General features: G+C 41.5%; 7 protein-coding genes across 7 annotated transcripts in view; 6 read left to right on the top strand and 1 right to left on the bottom strand.

Annotated features, from left to right (window-relative positions):
• Positions 1–637, bottom strand: part of Cbr-ril-2 — a gene marked incomplete at both ends in the record, with an annotated part of 6,056 nt that extends 5,419 nt beyond the window's left edge. Inside the window, 4 exons of the mRNA XM_002636750.1 lie at positions 65–223; positions 269–390; positions 437–548; positions 597–637. Coding sequence (XP_002636796.1) covers positions 65–223; positions 269–390; positions 437–548; positions 597–637 — 434 coding nt within the window. The remainder of the gene's footprint in view (positions 1–64; positions 224–268; positions 391–436; positions 549–596) is intronic.
• Positions 638–3,799: 3,162 nt separating this feature from the next.
• CBG27022 lies at positions 3,800–4,024 on the top strand (the record flags this gene model as incomplete). Its single annotated transcript, XM_045237384.1, has 1 exon — positions 3,800–4,024. One exon carries the CDS (start codon positions 3,800–3,802, stop codon positions 4,022–4,024), a length of 225 nt encoding a protein of 74 aa, XP_045100575.1.
• A 410-nt stretch (positions 4,025–4,434) lies between these two features.
• Cbr-str-116 lies at positions 4,435–5,781 on the top strand (the record flags this gene model as incomplete). The annotated part of the gene is made up of 7 exons (XM_002636751.1): positions 4,435–4,717; positions 4,764–4,842; positions 4,891–5,089; positions 5,134–5,211; positions 5,258–5,383; positions 5,425–5,602; positions 5,645–5,781. The coding sequence occupies 7 exons, from the start codon at positions 4,435–4,437 to the stop codon at positions 5,779–5,781; spliced, it is 1,080 nt and encodes a 359-aa protein (XP_002636797.1).
• A 797-nt stretch (positions 5,782–6,578) lies between these two features.
• Positions 6,579–7,938, top strand: CBG23541 (the record flags this gene model as incomplete). The annotated part of the gene is made up of 5 exons (XM_045237382.1): positions 6,579–6,985; positions 7,037–7,235; positions 7,285–7,533; positions 7,580–7,757; positions 7,805–7,938. The coding sequence occupies 5 exons, from the start codon at positions 6,579–6,581 to the stop codon at positions 7,936–7,938; spliced, it is 1,167 nt and encodes a 388-aa protein (XP_045097730.1).
• Positions 7,939–8,428: 490 nt separating this feature from the next.
• CBG23542 lies at positions 8,429–9,692 on the top strand (the record flags this gene model as incomplete). The annotated part of the gene is made up of 6 exons (XM_045237381.1): positions 8,429–8,711; positions 8,761–8,913; positions 8,967–9,037; positions 9,088–9,288; positions 9,331–9,508; positions 9,559–9,692. 6 exons carry the CDS (start codon positions 8,429–8,431, stop codon positions 9,690–9,692), a joined length of 1,020 nt encoding a protein of 339 aa, XP_045097729.1.
• A 546-nt stretch (positions 9,693–10,238) lies between these two features.
• Positions 10,239–11,274, top strand: CBG27021 (the record flags this gene model as incomplete). Its single annotated transcript, XM_045237380.1, has 7 exons — positions 10,239–10,356; positions 10,406–10,516; positions 10,563–10,763; positions 10,808–10,920; positions 10,963–11,039; positions 11,088–11,150; positions 11,205–11,274. The coding sequence occupies 7 exons, from the start codon at positions 10,239–10,241 to the stop codon at positions 11,272–11,274; spliced, it is 753 nt and encodes a 250-aa protein (XP_045100574.1).
• Positions 11,275–12,180: 906 nt separating this feature from the next.
• CBG23547 lies at positions 12,181–12,931 on the top strand (the record flags this gene model as incomplete). The annotated part of the gene is made up of 2 exons (XM_045237379.1): positions 12,181–12,355; positions 12,651–12,931. 2 exons carry the CDS (start codon positions 12,181–12,183, stop codon positions 12,929–12,931), a joined length of 456 nt encoding a protein of 151 aa, XP_045100865.1.
• Between the last annotated feature and the right edge of the window lie 5,800 nt (positions 12,932–18,731).

Raw genomic sequence — 18,731 nt, 5'->3', positions numbered from 1 at the left:
ACCTTTAATGAATCAATAGACACTTGCAATTTATATTTTTTGCTACTAATTGGAGATAACTTACGGTACATAATGCGCTGCCATCGCCAAGAACGTAATTTCTCCGATTCCCTGACCCAACGATGCCATACATACTCCTGCTAGGGACATTGCAATGCTTCCAGAATATGCAACTATGAAATATGAAGCTGCTTGTAGGACGAAAACTATAACTGCTCGGAATCTGAAACCGAACTTCAGATGAACTTCAAGTTGTCATGCTACTCACCCAAATGGAAATCGATGCATAAAAAATGGAAACGTGGTTTGCACGACCAACGCTGGGAGGTTATCAGCTAGAAGGACAGCTCCAGCAGAAACAGAGTTACAGTGTCTACTCGTTAAACCGGTCTGAATAATATAAATGCTCAAATTTTCCAGAATAAAAACTCAAAACCTCACAGGTGTTACTGGTATTCGTCGAGCCGGTCCCTTTTTGATTATCTAGAATATCTTCCGCAGCTGATAACATAATGACATACCCGTAATTGTTACACAACCCTAGTAGCCTGCAATAAATTAGAGTCTGTCAAAGTAGGAATTGATGGAAAACGTACCAAAAAGCTATTATATCTCGAGCGTTGGTCCAATTGACCATTCTTCAAAAAAATGATCACAGTGGAGACGCACCGAGAAAGAAGGAAACAAAATGAAACAATGCAAAACCGGCTTATCAGCAGTACAACAGCAGCAGCACATGGCTTTCTGGTAAGTCTTATCACTAAAAGAAAAGTTAGTGGCGGAGACACATATCAAATGAACTAGTGACATTCTAGGTTTTAAAAAGTGAAAATTCCGGCCACATACATCAAACCGGAGTAATATGTGAACTTTGAAGTTCCGTTCTTCTTACTTTCATTATAATGTCGCTGATTTAAACATTTTAAAAGGTAAATTTGTTTCTTCTCGAATTATCAAATCATCATTCGCTTCAAAAATATTCTTCATGAAATTTTCCTGTAATTTCCAATTAAAATTATATTACCACTGTTGGAAAAATAAGTTTTCGCATTCTCAGACTCGGGCCCTGTTTCGGTTTGCTCGGAGTCTGAAAACGGATAATCCGATTTTCCGATTTGTTTCAAAAAAAATCATTCTGAAAAGAACGATACGTAAAAGGAGCACCGGCAATATTAATGTTGATTTTCGCCTTTTCAAACCTGAAGTTATTGCTCTATGCGGTGTTGAATTAAGTTTTTCGAAAAAAAAAACGGAAACAATCGGATATCCGATTTTCCGGATTGTGTTTTCCAATTTAAGTCTGGTCCAGTTTAAAGTTATATAATATATATAGGCACCGCAATGAAAGGGGGCGGGGCGACCAAATTTTTCTCCCCTTTTCAGAAATCCATCTTTGAAGGCTTGTACCGGGCGTTAGAAACCCATTATTTTTTTGGTGAGAACTTGTCCCTATGTAATCGACTACGCTGAATCCAATGAAATTATCAGTTCTTCGATAACTTTATTATTTTGATTCGAAAACTTCGAAAAATAGAAGTGGGACTGACAAAGTGGACTAAAAGTGTTGGATGGAAGTTCGCGCCATTAGATTTTTTAATGGATTCTGATAGTTTTTGAACTGGGGGATTGGATTTTGAAATAAAATCAAAATTCTAACGACGCCCTTGTTTCACAATTTTCAGCCAAAGTTCCAGCTAAAATAAATAAAAAATTTCAGCGATGACCCCAATTTTTTTTTTGCATATTATGGTAAAACTAAGTCTTGTGTATACTTCTGCCAATTTTCAGAAAGATTGAATACCTCTAAGTAGTTTTGATACTCATCCGAAAATTCCAAACTTTCAAAATTTTCAGTTTTTGGAAGTTTTGAAGGTGACACAGGTGAGCGCCACCGATTTTCTTTTCACCATAAGATTCTACGCAAAATTTGCCACTAAGAGCAATTATAATTAAAAAATTCTATCGACGCCCTTAATGTGTTATACGTCTGTTTCCTTATCTATCATGGAACAACTTGTAAAAAATAGGAAAGAGGCAACACCGGAAGGAGACGGCAGGCAATGAAAAGTCGTCCTTTCCTCACTCTCATCTATTGCTTCCAAGAGAAGTGCAGCGGTGGCAGACTGGTTAGTGGGCGCGCGCACCGATCTGAAGACCGAAGTTCGCATCTCCCATGGGGTTTTTTTGTTTTTTTTTTCCTTTTTTCAATGGGCCACGGTGTTTGCACAAAACAGAAAGTACCGTAGTAATTCAGAAAGTTTGTGATTTTGTTGTTTTTACTATAATTATAATTACGATATGTCTGATTCATCTTCAAAAATGGATCCTGAGCCCCCAGAAAAACGGAGGAAAGGAGGTATTGTTAATCAATAAATTATAGTAAAATTTTGAAGTCTGAATGTTATAAACTTATTCTTTTCGTTTTTTTACCCTAAAAACTGCTTTTCCGACAAACCAAGATGCGATTTTGATGAAAAAACAGCGCTCGGAATAGCGCCACAATGAAACCGCGCCGCAGCTAAGCCCCGCCCACTTTTCTGCGCACCGCAAAAAAATGAGGAGAAATTCAGTACATTGAGGTCTGGTATAAAAGGGGCTGTAACTCGGGATTGAATGAAGATTTTTCCCTGAAATTTTGGGAATGGACTTCTATAAAGTAGGAGAATACAATCCAACAATAAAAACTGGGAAAAGTCTATTTTGAAAATTTTGTTGTGGTGCCTAAATATATAATAATTTATTGATCAGAAGAAAATATGGCACAAAAGTTATAACGGGAGCTCTAGATAAAATCCCTAACGAGATGAACCTAGAGAATGGGGAAGAAAATGGTAAACATGTAAGGTTGGCAAGATATTTTAAAAAAAGGGAAAAGGTGAGCAGAAAACTAAAACCAGGTGATGGAAGATTGGATTAAGGTAGAAAATTGACCGGGAGTTAAAAATTGGGGAGTATTCCTTACAATTGCATTCCAAATAGGGGCGGTGGTGAAAAAGAAGTCATCGGAACATTTATCTGAGAGAATATGGGTCATAGGTCTCCTAGGACAGTCGGAAATTTTTAAGAAAGAGGATAATTCTGGCATATAAGAGGCGTCACTAATCATTTTGTAAAGCAGCATAAGTTTAGATTTAAGTCTACGATGTCTGGTAGAGAAGAGGTCAAGTTGGGAGAGACGATCTTGATAAGAAGAGTATGAGAAATTGCATTTCTGGAAGACTTTACGGGTGAAGAAACGGAGTGGGGATTCGAGTTTTTGAGAGAGTTTGGAATTGGGGGGAGGAGAACAAATTACTGAACAGTACTCAAGAGAGGGGAGTACGTAGGTTCTGAATAAGTGAAGGTAGAAAGAGGGGTTGGTGGATTTGAAAGGTTTCAAAAGTTGTTTGGATCGGAGAAGTGAAACAGCAACCGATTTGTTTATGTGTTGGGTGAACTTAAGTTTGGAGTCGGTAATAAGTCCTAGATCACGAATATTGTCTGAAGAATCATAAGCTGAGGAGGAGATGAAGAGGGGAGCGTGCTTGTTTCTTGAACCAAGGCGTAGAAGAGAAGTCTTTGTATGAGCTAGAGGAAGCTTATTGTTAGTGGCCCAGGTATCTATAGTGTTGATTCCAGATTGTAGAAGGAAGGGATCTTGGGAATAGAGTTTTATTTCGTCAGCAAAAGCAGAGAAGTGGAGACCAGTGGGGATACTTTCAAGAAGATCATTAATGAAAATGTTCCTTACCCGTTTTCTATTTTGAAAAGTTTCATTTGTTCAGAATATCGCTGACAATGTGGAAACGTTCCTCTCAACATGCCAAGAGTCGAAACGGAGAAACATACTGAGCCAAGCAGAAAGGATCCCAAAAATTCTGCTTTTGAAAGTATATCTCTCCGATTGAAGTACATCTCTCCAATAACCTATCTTCGGTCAATAAATTTAGTTTTTATCCCTATTGGGATCCGATTTTTTTCGCGTCACTGTATGTATAAACCACAAAAAAGTTGTGAATGGGAACTGTCCTGGGACCAATTATAATAAAATCGTTCCTCTTTTTTTTTCCTTATGGATTTTCTAAAAATCATAACAAAGAACACATTTCTAAAGTTATTATTTCCTTGATCCTTCCTTTTCATTCTTCCATTGTTTTAGACAATTTTTTAAGCTTCAGATATTCAATCCGGAAAACCAAAAGCCATCATAGTTATTTGTTCAAAACTCCACCTTATTCTTGGAGCTAAATCTGAATTGCTTGAGCACAAACATCAAGCATTTTCTTTGCCGAAGTGTAACATTGGTCTTACTAAAGTCTATTTTGCTTTTGAATACCTACTTAATTTGAGAACTTCCTAGTTTACCGCCTACATCTCATAGACCATCGGTTTAGTTTTATGCAAGCTGGTATAAAAGAAAAATCTATTTCTGGTGCATTCATTTTATTCTCTGAAATGGCTGATAGAGAATGGATAGTTGTAACCGATACTGCTGGCCCGGTTGGCTTTTGCCTCTCAATTATTTCTAACACCACTCTGCTGTTTTTAATATTCTCTAGAAGTTCACCAATCAAAGGGCCATACAAGAAAATGTTGATCGTATTGTGTATCTTCACAGTTTTCTATTCATTCGTTGAAATAATGCTCCAACCTCTGATTCATCTCTATGATGACACTCTGTTTTTGATTCAAAGAAAACGTTTTGATCTGTCTAAAACGATTACAAGATTGATCCCAAGTAAGATTTCAATACAGAAACAATTAATCAAAATCGGATACTTTAGCTACTTACTGTTGGTGCTACGCGATGAGTTTCTGTCTTTTTGCTCTACAATTCTTATATCGATATGTGGCAGTGTGCAAGTATTGAAGTCATGATATAGTTCAATTCTGACACACTAAAAATTCCAGACCTCAATACGTCGGCTACTTTGCTGGCTGCTACTTTTATTACTGGTTGGCTCTTATCTTATCACTTGCTACAAGCTGGGGTTTGACTGCTGCTTTTATGTTCCCCCAAACGAATCGAACGACCGAAAGTTTTCTTTATGTCATCGAAACTTCTTACGACTTGGATCCGTATTGGGCAGATTATGTGGCTTATAAATATGTGAGAACTCTACCTAAATCCATTAAATTAACAGTTAATTGCAGTTTGACACCGATGAGAATCATGTTCGGCACATAAATGTTCTCAGTTTCTTTGGCGTTTTGCAACATGGTCTTGTAATAGTCAGTTATATTTTTGGAAATCCAAAAAAATTGAATGCGTTTTCAGAGTTTGAGCTTTGGCACATTGTTTTATTGCGGTGTACAAACGTATGTGAACATCAAAAAGCACACAGGAATGTCCGAAAAAACTCGAAGTCTTCAGCTACAACTTTTCAGAGCTCTTGTTGCTCAGGTATATTACCATTGCTAAGTAATTACTCAATTTCGATTCAGACTTGCCTTCCAATGTTTATGATGTACATTCCGATTGGGTTCATGTTTTCTTGTCCTTATTTTGATTTACAACTCGGCGCAGTCACTAATTATCAAACTGTTATGGCTCAACTGTATCCTGGAATCGATCCGTTCGTAGTTCTTTTTCTAATTGATGCATATAGAAGAACCATTCTTAGTAGGTTATACGAGTAGGAACAGTATTAACTGATAATTTCAGATAGCATCTGCCCACGATTTTTGCATAAGAAGGTTCTTCATAAAACGATTTCTCAACCGGACGTGTCCATGTTTTCAGTTTCTGTCAAACCTTCGATTTCTTCGAATGGATTGACTTCAACCAGTCGGATGTCCTAGAACATATTATTCATACAATTTTGATTCTGAACGTTTTCAATTCAATTTTGCATAGATCTCAAACGACATAAACTCTAATATCGGAACCACAGTTATACATCTATGAAATAGTGTTCTGAATCTCCAAGGATTCGTTGTTTTCTCTTAATTGATACATGTTATTGTCTATCTAAAGAACTCATCAAATCCCACATCAGTTTCTCGTATCTCAATTTTGAAGACAGTTAAGTGATTATATTACATAATGAACTCATCTAGAACCAGCGAAACTCATTCGTTTCTTTGTTTTATTTAGATTAGATAAACTCATTCCTATAATTCTTTCATATCCCATAAAGCCTGTAACAGAAGGGCCTCTTAAAACTTTGCGCCATTTTCTCTCGATTCCCGTAAAATATACCAGACGGTTGTTAATGAAAAAAATGTTTATCATAATGTCGCAAAAATTTTATCAGTTGACCTCTTTTGATATTTTTCACAGGAGCCAATGTAAACGAACTCAAACTTGAAGTGTGGGGACCCTTCTATTACAGGTTTTAACAGTGATCAGTGTTTAAAATTTCAGCTATGAATGTTTAAATTTAAGATCTATGATTTTTTATTAAAAAAAACGAGTCTGAATTTGAAGACTGATTCATAGTTTTCCACCAAATGAGTAACCGTCTCAGACTACTCCGTCATTATGTTTTAGTAGTCCTGTGCTTGAAGTTGAATAGCTTCTTAATTCAAATTCTTCACCACTCTTTTCAAATAGAACATCTTACATATCTTCCAAATTTAGGTGTATTCCTATAGATATGGCCGATCGTCACTGGATTGCCATCTGCGATGTTGTGGGACCCATTGGATTTTGTTTAACTGCTTTTTCAAGTTCAGTTCTTTTGTTTTTGATTTTATCTCACAGCTCTCCTATTAAAGGAGCATACAAGAGAATGCTCATCGTATTTTGTATCTTCACAATGTTCTATTCTCTAGTAGAAATGATTCTGAGGCCTCTTATTCATATTTATGATGATACACTCTGGTTGATACAGAGAAAGATGTTTGACCTATCGCCCGGTTTGACTAGATTGATTCCAAGTAAGACCGAAAATTTCATAGAAATAAGTAGTGGGAATATTTCAGCCATGTATTGTTGGTGCTACGCAATGAGCTTTTGCCTGTTTGCTTTACAGTTTTTGTACCGGTACGTTGCAGTTTGCAAGTAAGCTCTATTTCTAGACTTTCACTTTTAAGACACATACATATATTTCAGACCTCATTTAGTTGTGTTTTTTACTGGATGCTACTTCTATTATTGGTTAGCTCTTATCTTATCACTGGCTACCAGCTGGGGACTAGCTGCTGCTTTTATGTTTCCTCAAACGAACAGAACCACTGAAAGTTTCCTGTATGTTATCAATTCATCATATGATCTTGATCCATACTGGACCAGCTATGTGGCATATAAATATGTGAGCTGTACTAAATTTGATTTTTTCAAAACAGGAATTTAATTTTCAGTTCGACACCGATGAAAACCATACTAGACATGTCAATATTTTGAGCTTCTTTGGAGTTTTGCAACATGGTTTGGTTATAGTGAGTGGTGTAGTTTGTATACTGCAACAAGTATTTAATTTACAGAGCTTGAGCTTTGGAACTCTGTTTTATTGTGGTATAAAAACATATTTGAATATAAAAGAGCATGTTGGAATGTCCACGAAAACTCGAAGTTTCCAGCTTCAACTTTTCCGGGCTCTTGTGGTCCAGGTAGATTTATCAAATTCCTCATTCGTTATTGTTGTTCGATTTTCAGACTTGCTTGTCAATGATGATGATGTACATGCCTATCGGGTTCATGTTTTCTTGTCCTTATTTTGACCTGCAACTTGGGGCAATTATCAATTATCAGACAGTGATGGCTCAACTGTATCCTGGAATAGATCCATTTGTTGTACTTTTAATAATAGATTCGTATCGAAAAACTATTTTGTGTAAGCTTCAGAAAATTCCAGAAATATTTAATAATTTCTCCTTTCAGCAAAAATTTGTCCTGCAATAATCTACCGCAGAAACTCTGAACAGACAAGCTCCCATTATGATATTTCCATGGGACTCAGTTCCTTGAAAATCAAACCATCATCTTCTTCAACTTTTGCTTCTACGCAGTTCTGAATGTTTTCTGATAATCTCATTTCACTGTGTTTTTTATCATCCAGCTTTGTCCGTTGTCCTATAAACCTTGAATCATCTAAAAAAGAAACACATCGACAGACAATACATTGACATCAAAACAAATCATACAATCTGATTGGAAAACCAAAAGGATCAAAATATATTTGTCAAGACTGACTATTTCGTATTTCAAATATAAAGTCTTATTAGAGACTCAATTGAGCTTTTTAACGCATTTTCGTTAATTGTTGTTTTCAGATTTTTTCGTGTTCCGGTCCGAGACTACCAAGAACTTCAGCTGCCTTAAATGTGTTGATCTCCGGAGTTCGATTGTCTTATTCTTCGAAATTATTATCTTATTCCCAAGACAAAATACGTCATAAAATTCCGCCATCAAGTTATGATCTATATAACCAAAATCAGAATAAAAGAAAAACCAATTTGGCCTGCTCTCCCCGACACCAAGCCATTTGTCGTTCTCTTTTGAAGGATGTCTGATGCAGTCTGGATCAGCATAACAAATGCAACTGGAATGTTTGGAATCACCTTTTCCTTATTCTCTAATTGCACCCTTTTGGCACTGATCCTCTGTAAAGTCTCCCCGGTGAAAGGTCCCTACAAAAGTATCTTAATTTTCTTCTGCTGCTTCACTATGTTTTATTCGGCGGTCGAAATGTTCCTCCGACCGATTATTCACATTTACGACGATACACTTTTTGTTATGCAGAGAAAATGGTTTCAAATGTCAAAGTTTGCTTCTCATCTCACCACAAGTGAGTTTCCCACAGAAGTATTGATATTTTCAACTTTGGAATTTTCCAGCCATGTACTGTGGATGTTATGCCATGAGTTTTGTACTATTTGCTCTTCAATTTCTGTATCGATACATAGCTACTTGTATGCCCCAACAAGTAGTAAAATTTCAAGGAATTCGGTTCTTCTTCTGGATTTTCGGAGCATTCTGCATTGCATTAAGTTGGAGTCAGCCGCGTTTTTCCTATTCCCCCAAAGCGACAGAACTTAGAAAGTGTTCTTGAACATTGTCAACCAATCATATGGATTAGATGCCAACTTTGTAGACTACGTTCCCTACAGATATGTAAGATAACATATTATTTAATAGAAAATGACTCATTTAAAAGTTTCAAGTTTGAAAATGATGAGGGAACTCGAAAAGTGATCATGCTGAACATCATAGGGATCATACAGCATGTTATCATAATGTTGGTTTCGTTTGGGACACTATTCTATTGCGCTTTCAAGACATATTCAACTATCAGTAAACATAAAGGAATGTCTATAAAAACAAAAGAACTCCAGATGCAACTTTTCAGAGCGTTGGCTGTTCAGGTAAATCCAAGGATCATAAAGATAATCATAATTCATTTCTAGGCTGCGATCCCAATGATATTTATGTACGCCCCTCTCTTATTCCTTTACGCTTGTCCACTTATCAATCTTCAACTCGGAGCTCTGGCCAATTACCAGACCATAATGGGACAGTTATATCCGGGGGTGGATCCCTTTGCTGTTTTGTTCCTTGTTAACGTCTATCGACGCACACTACTCAGTAATTTTGGATAGACTTCTAGGGATTTTTTGTACTATTGTGTGTTTCAGATATAATCTGTCTACGTACCACTTCATTAAAAGAATCATCGATTCAAGAGAACTCTCGTAAATACGAAGCAGCTGTGTCTCCCAGGGGAGATCCCCGTCGTCCAAAAAGTTCAACCGTCAGTCCAAGATGTTGATTAAAACCAAGAGTTGGCGGGCGAAATTTTGATATTAACCAATAAGGTTTTCCGATATTTATTTGTTTTTTCTTGGTTAAACCGAACCCCTTGATCTCTTATTGGAACCCATGTCTCTGATCAATTCATAACAGAAATGTGTCCTTGAAAAAAAAAGGCTTTTGTGTGATGGAGAAAAATTCAATCAAATCAAATAAACATTTTTTATGCTGACTTCAAGTAGTAAGATAATATGAGTAGCTAGAATTCAAAACAAATCATTCGGTTCCCTTCTGGAGTTTACCTGGCAGTGCTTGGGTTTTCCTCTACGATACAAGCTTGATAATCCCTGAAAGACCCCTGCTCTATCTCTGAAAATCCTCAACACTATAAGATCATACGTGACTTGTATCAGAATATCTTCTTGGATGCATATCACCCAAAAACCCAATCATCCTCATCCAAAAACATAAATGTTTTGGAATACATAAGCGCAGTGGAACAGACTCGAAAGATCAGAGACACACTATAAAAGGGCTGAAATTCTTTCGAATATCCTGATACAGAATGATTCGTACAGCTGTGTTGATCGCAGTCACTTCACTGGGTGTGGTGAGTGCTAATTACCGAAATGGTCCTCATGGTCCATCAAATGACATACATTACTATCCGGATAACTTTGAACGTGAGTTACGATCCCAGGTAATGCTAAAATGTTTTTTTTTCATTTACAGCGGAAATTCGATACATTCGTGGGGCCCCTGGTAAACCTGGACCTCCAGGAAAAGTTGGAAATATAGGAAAAGCAGGAAGCGAAGGGCCAGCTGGGCCACCAGGATCATCTTGTAAGCACATTGAACACAGAAAAAATTTAATTATAGATCATTTTAGCATGTAAATACGAATGTCCAGCTGGCTATTATGCAACTTCACGAAACAAGGGTGGATCTGAGCTTGTGTGGTGTATTAAAATGAAAAAGACCAACAAACAATACAAGATGAATCTCTTTGGAAATCTTGATATGGAATGCAAACAAAAAGGAGCTGTCTTGACAGGTTTCCAGAACCAGACCGAGTATTTAGCAGCATACAGTAAGGATAAAAAGTTAGAGATTTGGGGAACCATTATTTTTCAGATACGTTCAGATCCTCTTTCTCATTTATCAGCACTGTTCAACCGATTGTTATTATTGGAGCTCGGAGAAAGGATGAATGTCACAAGATCACATCCACTTGCTCCAGCACCAAAGTAGTTTGAATCAAATTCCACTTAAGCGATCCCATATTTCAGGGTAACCAGTGGACAGATGGTTTTACAACTGGAACCAAGTTATTCGAAACTCTTTTCGCAAATCAACAACCAAACCCGTGAGTTTTGAAAGAAATTCATAGACATCAACGGAGAACTTTTTCCAGAAACAATGGAAAGAAAATGTGTTTTGGTGTCTGGACCAAGAATAATAAGATGTATTCTGTAAAGTAAGACAAGACGAGTTGAGTGATTTCAAATAAATAAATAAATACTTTTTTCAGGTGCTCAGAGTGGGATTTCAGGCCAGCCAAGCTGTTCATGTGTGGAAAGCCAGCTCCATGTGTCTTCTGAATTTAATTGAATGATTTTGAAATTTGGAATAAATTTTATACTTTCGATTTATTTTGACTCACAAAATTCAGGCTCTGGAAATAAGTTGAAGTACAGAAAAAGCTATTGACTATAAAAATGATATTTCAACAAGACTGCTCAAAATTTTCAGTAATAATCTTTTTCTCAGTTTCTAGTGGTTTTCCGTCGATTCCGATTACATACATAACTCGATGTAAATATGAAAATTACATTTGGATTTGTCCATTATTGTTAGATTTTGGAGTACTGGCCACAAGGAAAAGTCTTAAAGTTTTACCGACTTGAAAACCGTGAAGTCTTACCGTAAATTAAAATCTCTAGTAGAACGCCTCCCCTAAATTTTAAGTTTGAGCCAGTTTATCTCGGTTTCTGTAGAAGACATCAAGTAGTGGTCAACTAACAAAATAGTTTTGATATTATAATTAACATTTTTTTACTTGACAACTTTTAGATATCTTACACAGACACAGAGATAAATTTGATCGAACTTGAAAGTTAAGTGTGTTGTTCTATTATAGTGTTTACGATAATTGTCCAGATTCTCATACTTGAGAGTAACTTTTGAACATTTAAAATGAACATTTTCATATGTGATTTGTCAGTTTTTCGGATACTGAATCTTTTGTTATCTTTTTGAATTTTCGGCTTGGGCTGAAAGAACAGTTTGCATCCTTTGGAACAGAACCGTACGTGACTTTTTGAAACAGATCTCTGTATGAAAACAACACAAAATACGATTAGAAATCATTGGATCAGATCTGGAAACAATATATGTTGTGGACAGTTTATGATTGGATCACGTACGCAATATCAATATGAGCCATCTGAAAATTTTCGAGAGAAGTATAAAATAGAAAGAAAACCGGATGAACGTCATCAAGAATCATGGTAAAGCATATCTTGTTCTTCGTTTCTTTTATTTCAATATCTATTGCATTCAGATATGGAAACCAGAATAATAATTACAATAGACAGACAGGGTATAATCCCGCAGCTCCGCCAGTTTATAATCCACCGGTTTATTATTCACCTGGTGATATCATTTATGAAGATTACGATTGTGAGTTTTTGACTTTTCAAACGCATCAATTAAGAAGCTTTGTTCAAAATTGACAGTTATAACAAGAACGAAAACCTTTTGGGTTACAACAATTTTTGCTTAACGGAATACTTGAATTTTGTTTATAAAAAATTACTCAGGTTTATCCATAGATAGTTGGGAGTGGAAGAAAACATTTCAATATATGAAGTTTTTGAAAAATTGCATTAATAAAAATTATTTCCGCCCATGCCCAAAATTGAAAAAAAACCTTTACCGCAATATATTTTAATGAAAATAAATAAAAATTTTTCAGCGGAAGAAGAGGGTCCCCCTGGGCCTCCAGGACCACCCGGTCCACCAGGTCCTGACGGCCCGCCTGGTCCAGATGGACCACCGGGCCCTCCTGGTCCAGATGGACCACCGGGCCCACCTGGTCCTCCCGCAGGTAACTTGCTTAGCTGCGACAGAAAACAGGCTCAGATTTATAGAATCGGCCACATCGAATGCTCCAACTACCACAGTAGCACCATCCAGCTCAACTACCGAAGTAAGGTCGTCGAGCACAACAGCAGAACCATCCAGCTCAACTACTGAATTGCCGTCATCGAGCACGACAGCAGAACCATCCAGCTCAACCACTGAAGTACCATCGTCGAGCACGACAGCAGAACCATCCAGCTCAACTACCGAAGTACCATCGTCGAGCACGACAGCAGAACCATCAAGCTCAACTACTGAAGTACCATCGTCGAGCACGACAGCAGAACCATCCAGCTCAACTACTGAATTACCGTCATCGAGCACGACAGCAGAACCATCCAGCTCAACTACTGAATTACCGTCATCGAGCACGACAGCAGAACCATCCAGCTCAACTACTGAAGTACCATCGTCGAGCACGACAGCAGAACCATCAAGCTCAACTACCGAAGTACCATCGTCGAGCACGACAGCAGAACCATCCAGCTCAACTAGTGAAGTACCATCATCGAGCACGACAGCCGAACCATCCAGCTCAACTACCGAAGTACCATCGTCGAGCACGACAGCAGAACCATCCAGCTCAACTACCGAAGTACCATCGTCGAGCACGACAGCAGAACCATCCAGCTCAACTACTGAAGTACCGTCATCGAGAACGACAGCAGAACCATCCAGCTCAACTACTGAAGTACCGTCATCGAGCACGACAGCAGAACCATCAAGCTCAACTACTGAAGTACCATCGTCGAGCACGACAGCAGAACCATCAAGCTCAACTACTGAAGTACCATCGTCGAGCACGACAGCAGAACCATCCAGCTCAACTACTGAAGTACCATCGTCGAGCACGACAGCAGAACCATCCAGCTCAACTACTGAAGTACCATCGTCGAGCACGACAGCAGAACCATCCAGTTCAACTACTGAAGTACCTTCCTCGAGCACGACAGCAGAACCATCCAGTTCAACCAGTGAAGTACCTTCATCGAGCACGACAGCCGAACCATCCAGCTCAACTACCGAAGTACCATCGTCGAGCACGACAGCAGAACCATCCAGCTCAACTACCGAAGTACCATCGTCGAGCACGACAGCAGAACCATCCAGCTCAACTACTGAAGTACCGTCATCGAGCACGACAGCAGAACCATCAAGCTCAACTACTGAAGTACCATCGTCGAGCACGACAGCAGAACCATCCAGCTCAACTACTGAAGTACCGTCATCGAGCACGACAGCAGAACCATCAAGCTCAACTACCGAAGTACCATCGTCGAGCACGACAGCAGAACCATCCAGCTCAACTACCGAAGTACCGTCATCGAGCACGACAGCAGAACCATCCAGCTCAACTACCGAAGTACCATCGTCGAGCACGACAGCAGAACCATCCAGCTCAACTACCGAAGTACCATCGTCGAGCACGACAGCAGAACCATCCAGCTCAACTACTGAAGTACCATCGTCGAGCACGACAGCAGAACCATCCAGCTCAACTACTGAAGTACCGTCATCGAGCACGACAGCAGAACCATCCAGCTCAACTACCGAAGTACCATCGTCGAGCACGAAAGCAGAACCATCCAGCTCAACTACCGAAGTACCATCGTCGAGCACGACAGCAGAACCATCCAGCTCAACTACCGAAGTACCATCGTCGAGCACGACAGCAGAACCATCCAGCTCGACTACTGAAGTACCGTCATCGAGCACGACAGCAGAACCATCCAGCTCAACTACCGAAGTACCATCGTCGAGCACGACAGCAGAACCATCCAGCTCAACTAGTGAAGTACCATCATCGAGCACGACAGCCGAACCATCCAGTTCAACTACTGAAGTACCGTCATCGAGCACGACAGCCGAACCATCCAGTTCAACTACTGAAGTACCATCATCGAGCACGACAGCCGAACCATCCAGTTCAACTACTGAAGTGTCGTCATCGAGCACGACAGCAGAACCATCCAGCTCAACTACTGAAGTACCGTCATCGAGCACGACAGCAGAACCATCCAGCTCAACTACTGAAGTACCGTCATCGAGCACGACAGCCGAACCATCCAGCTCAACTACCGAAGTACCATCGTCGAGCACGACAGCAGAACCATCCAGCTCAACTACCGAAGTACCATCGTCGAGCACGACAGCAGAACCATCCAGCTCAACTACTGAAGTACCATCGTCGAGCACGACAGCAGAACCATCCAGCTCAACTACCGAAGTACCGTCATCGAGCACGACAGCAGAACCATCCAGCTCAACTACCGAAGTACCATCGTCGAGCACGACAGCAGAACCATCCAGCTCAACTACCGAAGTACCGTCATCGAGCACGACAGCAGAACCATCCAGCTCAACTACCGAAGTACCATCGTCGAGCACGACAGCAGAACCATCCAGCTCAACTACCGAAGTACCATCGTCGAGCACGACAGCAGAACCATCCAGCTCAACTACTGAAGTACCATCGTCGAGCACGACAGCAGAACCATCCAGCTCAACTACTGAAGTACCGTCATCGAGCACGACAGCAGAACCATCCAGTTCAACTACTGAAGTACCTTCCTCGAGCACGACAGCAGAACCATCCAGCTCAACTAGTGAAGTACCATCATCGAGCACGACAGCCGAACCATCCAGTTCAACCAGTGAAGTACCTTCATCGAGCACGACAGCCGAACCATCCAGCTCAACTACCGAAGTACCATCGTCGAGCACGACAGCCGAACCATCCAGTTCAACCAGTGAAGTACCTTCATCGAGCACGACAGCAGAACCATCCAGCTCAACTACCGAAGTACCATCGTCGAGCACGACAGCAGAACCATCCAGCTCAACTACCGAAGTACCATCGTCGAGCACGACAGCAGAACCATCCAGCTCAACTACTGAAGTACCATCGTCGAGCACGACAGCAGAACCATCCAGCTCAACTACTGAAGTACCGTCATCGAGCACGACAGCAGAACCATCCAGCTTAACTACCGAAGTACCATCGTCGAGCACGAAAGCAGAACCATCCAGCTCAACTACCGAAGTACCATCGTCGAGCACGACAGCAGAACCATCCAGTTCAACTACTGAAGTACCGTCATCGAGCACGACAGCAGAACCATCCAGTTCAACTACTGAAGTACCTTCCTCGAGCACGACAGCAGAACCATCCAGCTCAACTACTGAAGTACCGTCATCGAGCACGACAGCAGAACCATCCAGTTCAACTACTGAAGTACCTTCCTCGAGCACGACAGCAGAACCATCCAGTTCAACTACTGAAGTACCATCCTCGAGCACGACAGCCGAACCATCTAGTTCAACTACTGAAGTACCTTCATCGAGCACAACAGCAGAACCATCCAGCTCAACTACTGAATTACCGTCATCGAGCACGACAGCAGAACCATCAAGCTCAACTACCGAAGTACCGTCATCGAGCACGACAGCAGAACCATCCAGCTCAACTACTGAAGTACCATCGTCGAGCACGACAGCAGAACCATCCAGCTCAACTACCGAAGTACCGTCATCGAGCACGACAGCAGAACCATCAAGCTCAACTACTGAAGTACCATCGTCGAGCACGACAGCAGAACCATCCAGCTCAACTACTGAATTACCGTCATCGAGCACGACAGCAGAACCATCCAGCACAACTACTGAAGTACCATCGTCGAGCACGACAGCAGAACCATCCAGCTCAACTACTGAAGTACCGTCATCGAGCACGACAGCAGAACCATCCAGCTCAACTACCGAAGTACCGTCATCGAGCACGACAGCAGAACCATCAAGCTCAACTACTGAAGTACCATCGTCGAGCACGACAGCAGAACCATCAAGCTCAACTACTGAAGTACCATCGTCGAGCACGACAGCAGAACCATCCAGCTCAACTACTGAAGTACCGTCATCGAGCACGACAGCAGAACCATCCAGCTCAACTACTGAATTACCGTCATCGAGCACGACAGCAGAACCATCCAGCTCAACTACTGAAGTACCATCGTCGAGCACGACAGCAGAACCATCAAGCTCAACTACCGAAGTACCGTCATCGAGCACGACAGCAGAACCATCCAGCTCAACTACTGAATTACCGTCATCGAGCACGACAGCAGAACCATCCAGCTCAACTACTGAAGTACCATCGTCGAGCACGACAGCAGAACCATCCAGCTCAACTACCGAAGTACCGTCATCGAGCACGACAGCAGAACCATCAAGCTCAACTACCGAAGTACCATCGTCGAGCACGACAGCAGAACCATCCAGCTCAACTACCGAAGTACCGTCATCGAGCACGACAGCAGAACAATCCAGCTCAACTACCGAAGTACCGTCATCGATCACGACAGCAGAACCATCAAGCTCAACTACTGAAGTACCATCGTCGAGCACGACAGCAGAACCATCAAGCTCAACTACCGAAGTACCATCGTCGAGCACGACAGCAGAACCATCCAGCTCAACTACCGAAGTACCATCGTCGAGCACGACAGCAGAACCATCCAGCTCAACTACCGAAGTACCATCGTCGAGCACGACAGCAGAACCATCCAGTTCAACTACTGAAGTACCTTCCTCGAGCACGACAGCAGAACCATCCAGCTCAACTAGTGAAGTACCATCATCGAGCACGACAGCCGAACCATCCAGTTCAACCAGTGAAGTACCTTCATCGAGCACGACAGCCGAACCATCCAGCTCAACTACCGAAGTACCATCGTCGAGCACGACAGCCGAACCATCCAGTTCAACCAGTGAAGTACCTTCATCGAGCACGACAGCAGAACCATCCAGCTCAACTACCGAAGTACCATCGTCGAGCACGACAGCAGAACCATCCAGCTCAACTACCGAAGTACCATCGTCGAGCACGACAGCAGAACCATCCAGCTCAACTACTGAAGTACCATCGTCGAGCACGACAGCAGAACCATCCAGCTCAACTACCGAAGTACCGTCATCGAGCACGACAGCAGAACCATCAAGCTCAACTACCGAAGTACCATCGTCGAGCACGACAGCAGAACCATCCAGCTCAACTACCGAAGTACCGTCATCGAGCACGACAGCAGAACCATCAAGCTCAACTACCGAAGTACCATCGTCGAGCACGACAGCAGAACCATCCAGCTCAACTACTGAAGTACCGTCATCGAGCACGACAGCAGAACCATCAAACTCAACTACCGAAGTACCATCGTCGAGCACGACAGCAGAACCATCCAGCTCAACTACTGAAGTACCGTCATCGAGCACGACAGCAGAACCATCAAGCTCAACTACCGAAGTACCATCGTCGAGCACGACAGCAGAACCATCCAGCTCAACTACCGAAGTACCGTCATCGAGCACGACAGCAGAGCCATCCAGCTCAACTACCGAAGTACCATCGTCGAGCACGACAGCAGAACCATCCAGCTCAACTACTGAAGTACCATCGTCGAGCACGACAGCAGAACCATCCAGCTCAACTACTGAAGTACCGTCATCGAGCACGACAGCAGAACCATCCAGTTCAACTACTGAAGTACCTTCCTCGAGCACGACAGCAGAACCATCCAGCTCAACTAGTGAAGTACCATCATCGAGCACGACAGCCGAACCATCCAGTTCAACTACTGAAGTACCGTCATCGAGCACGACAGCAGAACCATCCAGTTCAACTACTGAAGTACCTTCGTCGAGCACGACAGCAGAACCATCCAGCTCAACTACTGAAGTACCGTCATCGAGCACGACAGCAGAACCATCCAGTTCAACTACTGAAGTACCTTCCTCGAGCACGACAGCAGAACCATCCAGCTCAACTAGTGAAGTACCATCATCGAGCACGACAGCCGAACCATCCAGTTCAACTACTGAAGTACCGTCATCGAGCACGACAGCCGAACCATCCAGTTCG

Source organism: Caenorhabditis briggsae (genome assembly GCF_000004555.2).
Source record: "Caenorhabditis briggsae complete genome, chrV, whole genome shotgun sequence".
NCBI classification, from domain to species: Eukaryota; Metazoa; Nematoda; class Chromadorea; order Rhabditida; family Rhabditidae; genus Caenorhabditis; species Caenorhabditis briggsae.
Note: the sequence above shows the minus strand (reverse complement) of the source record. Positions and strands in the feature narration are given on the sequence as shown.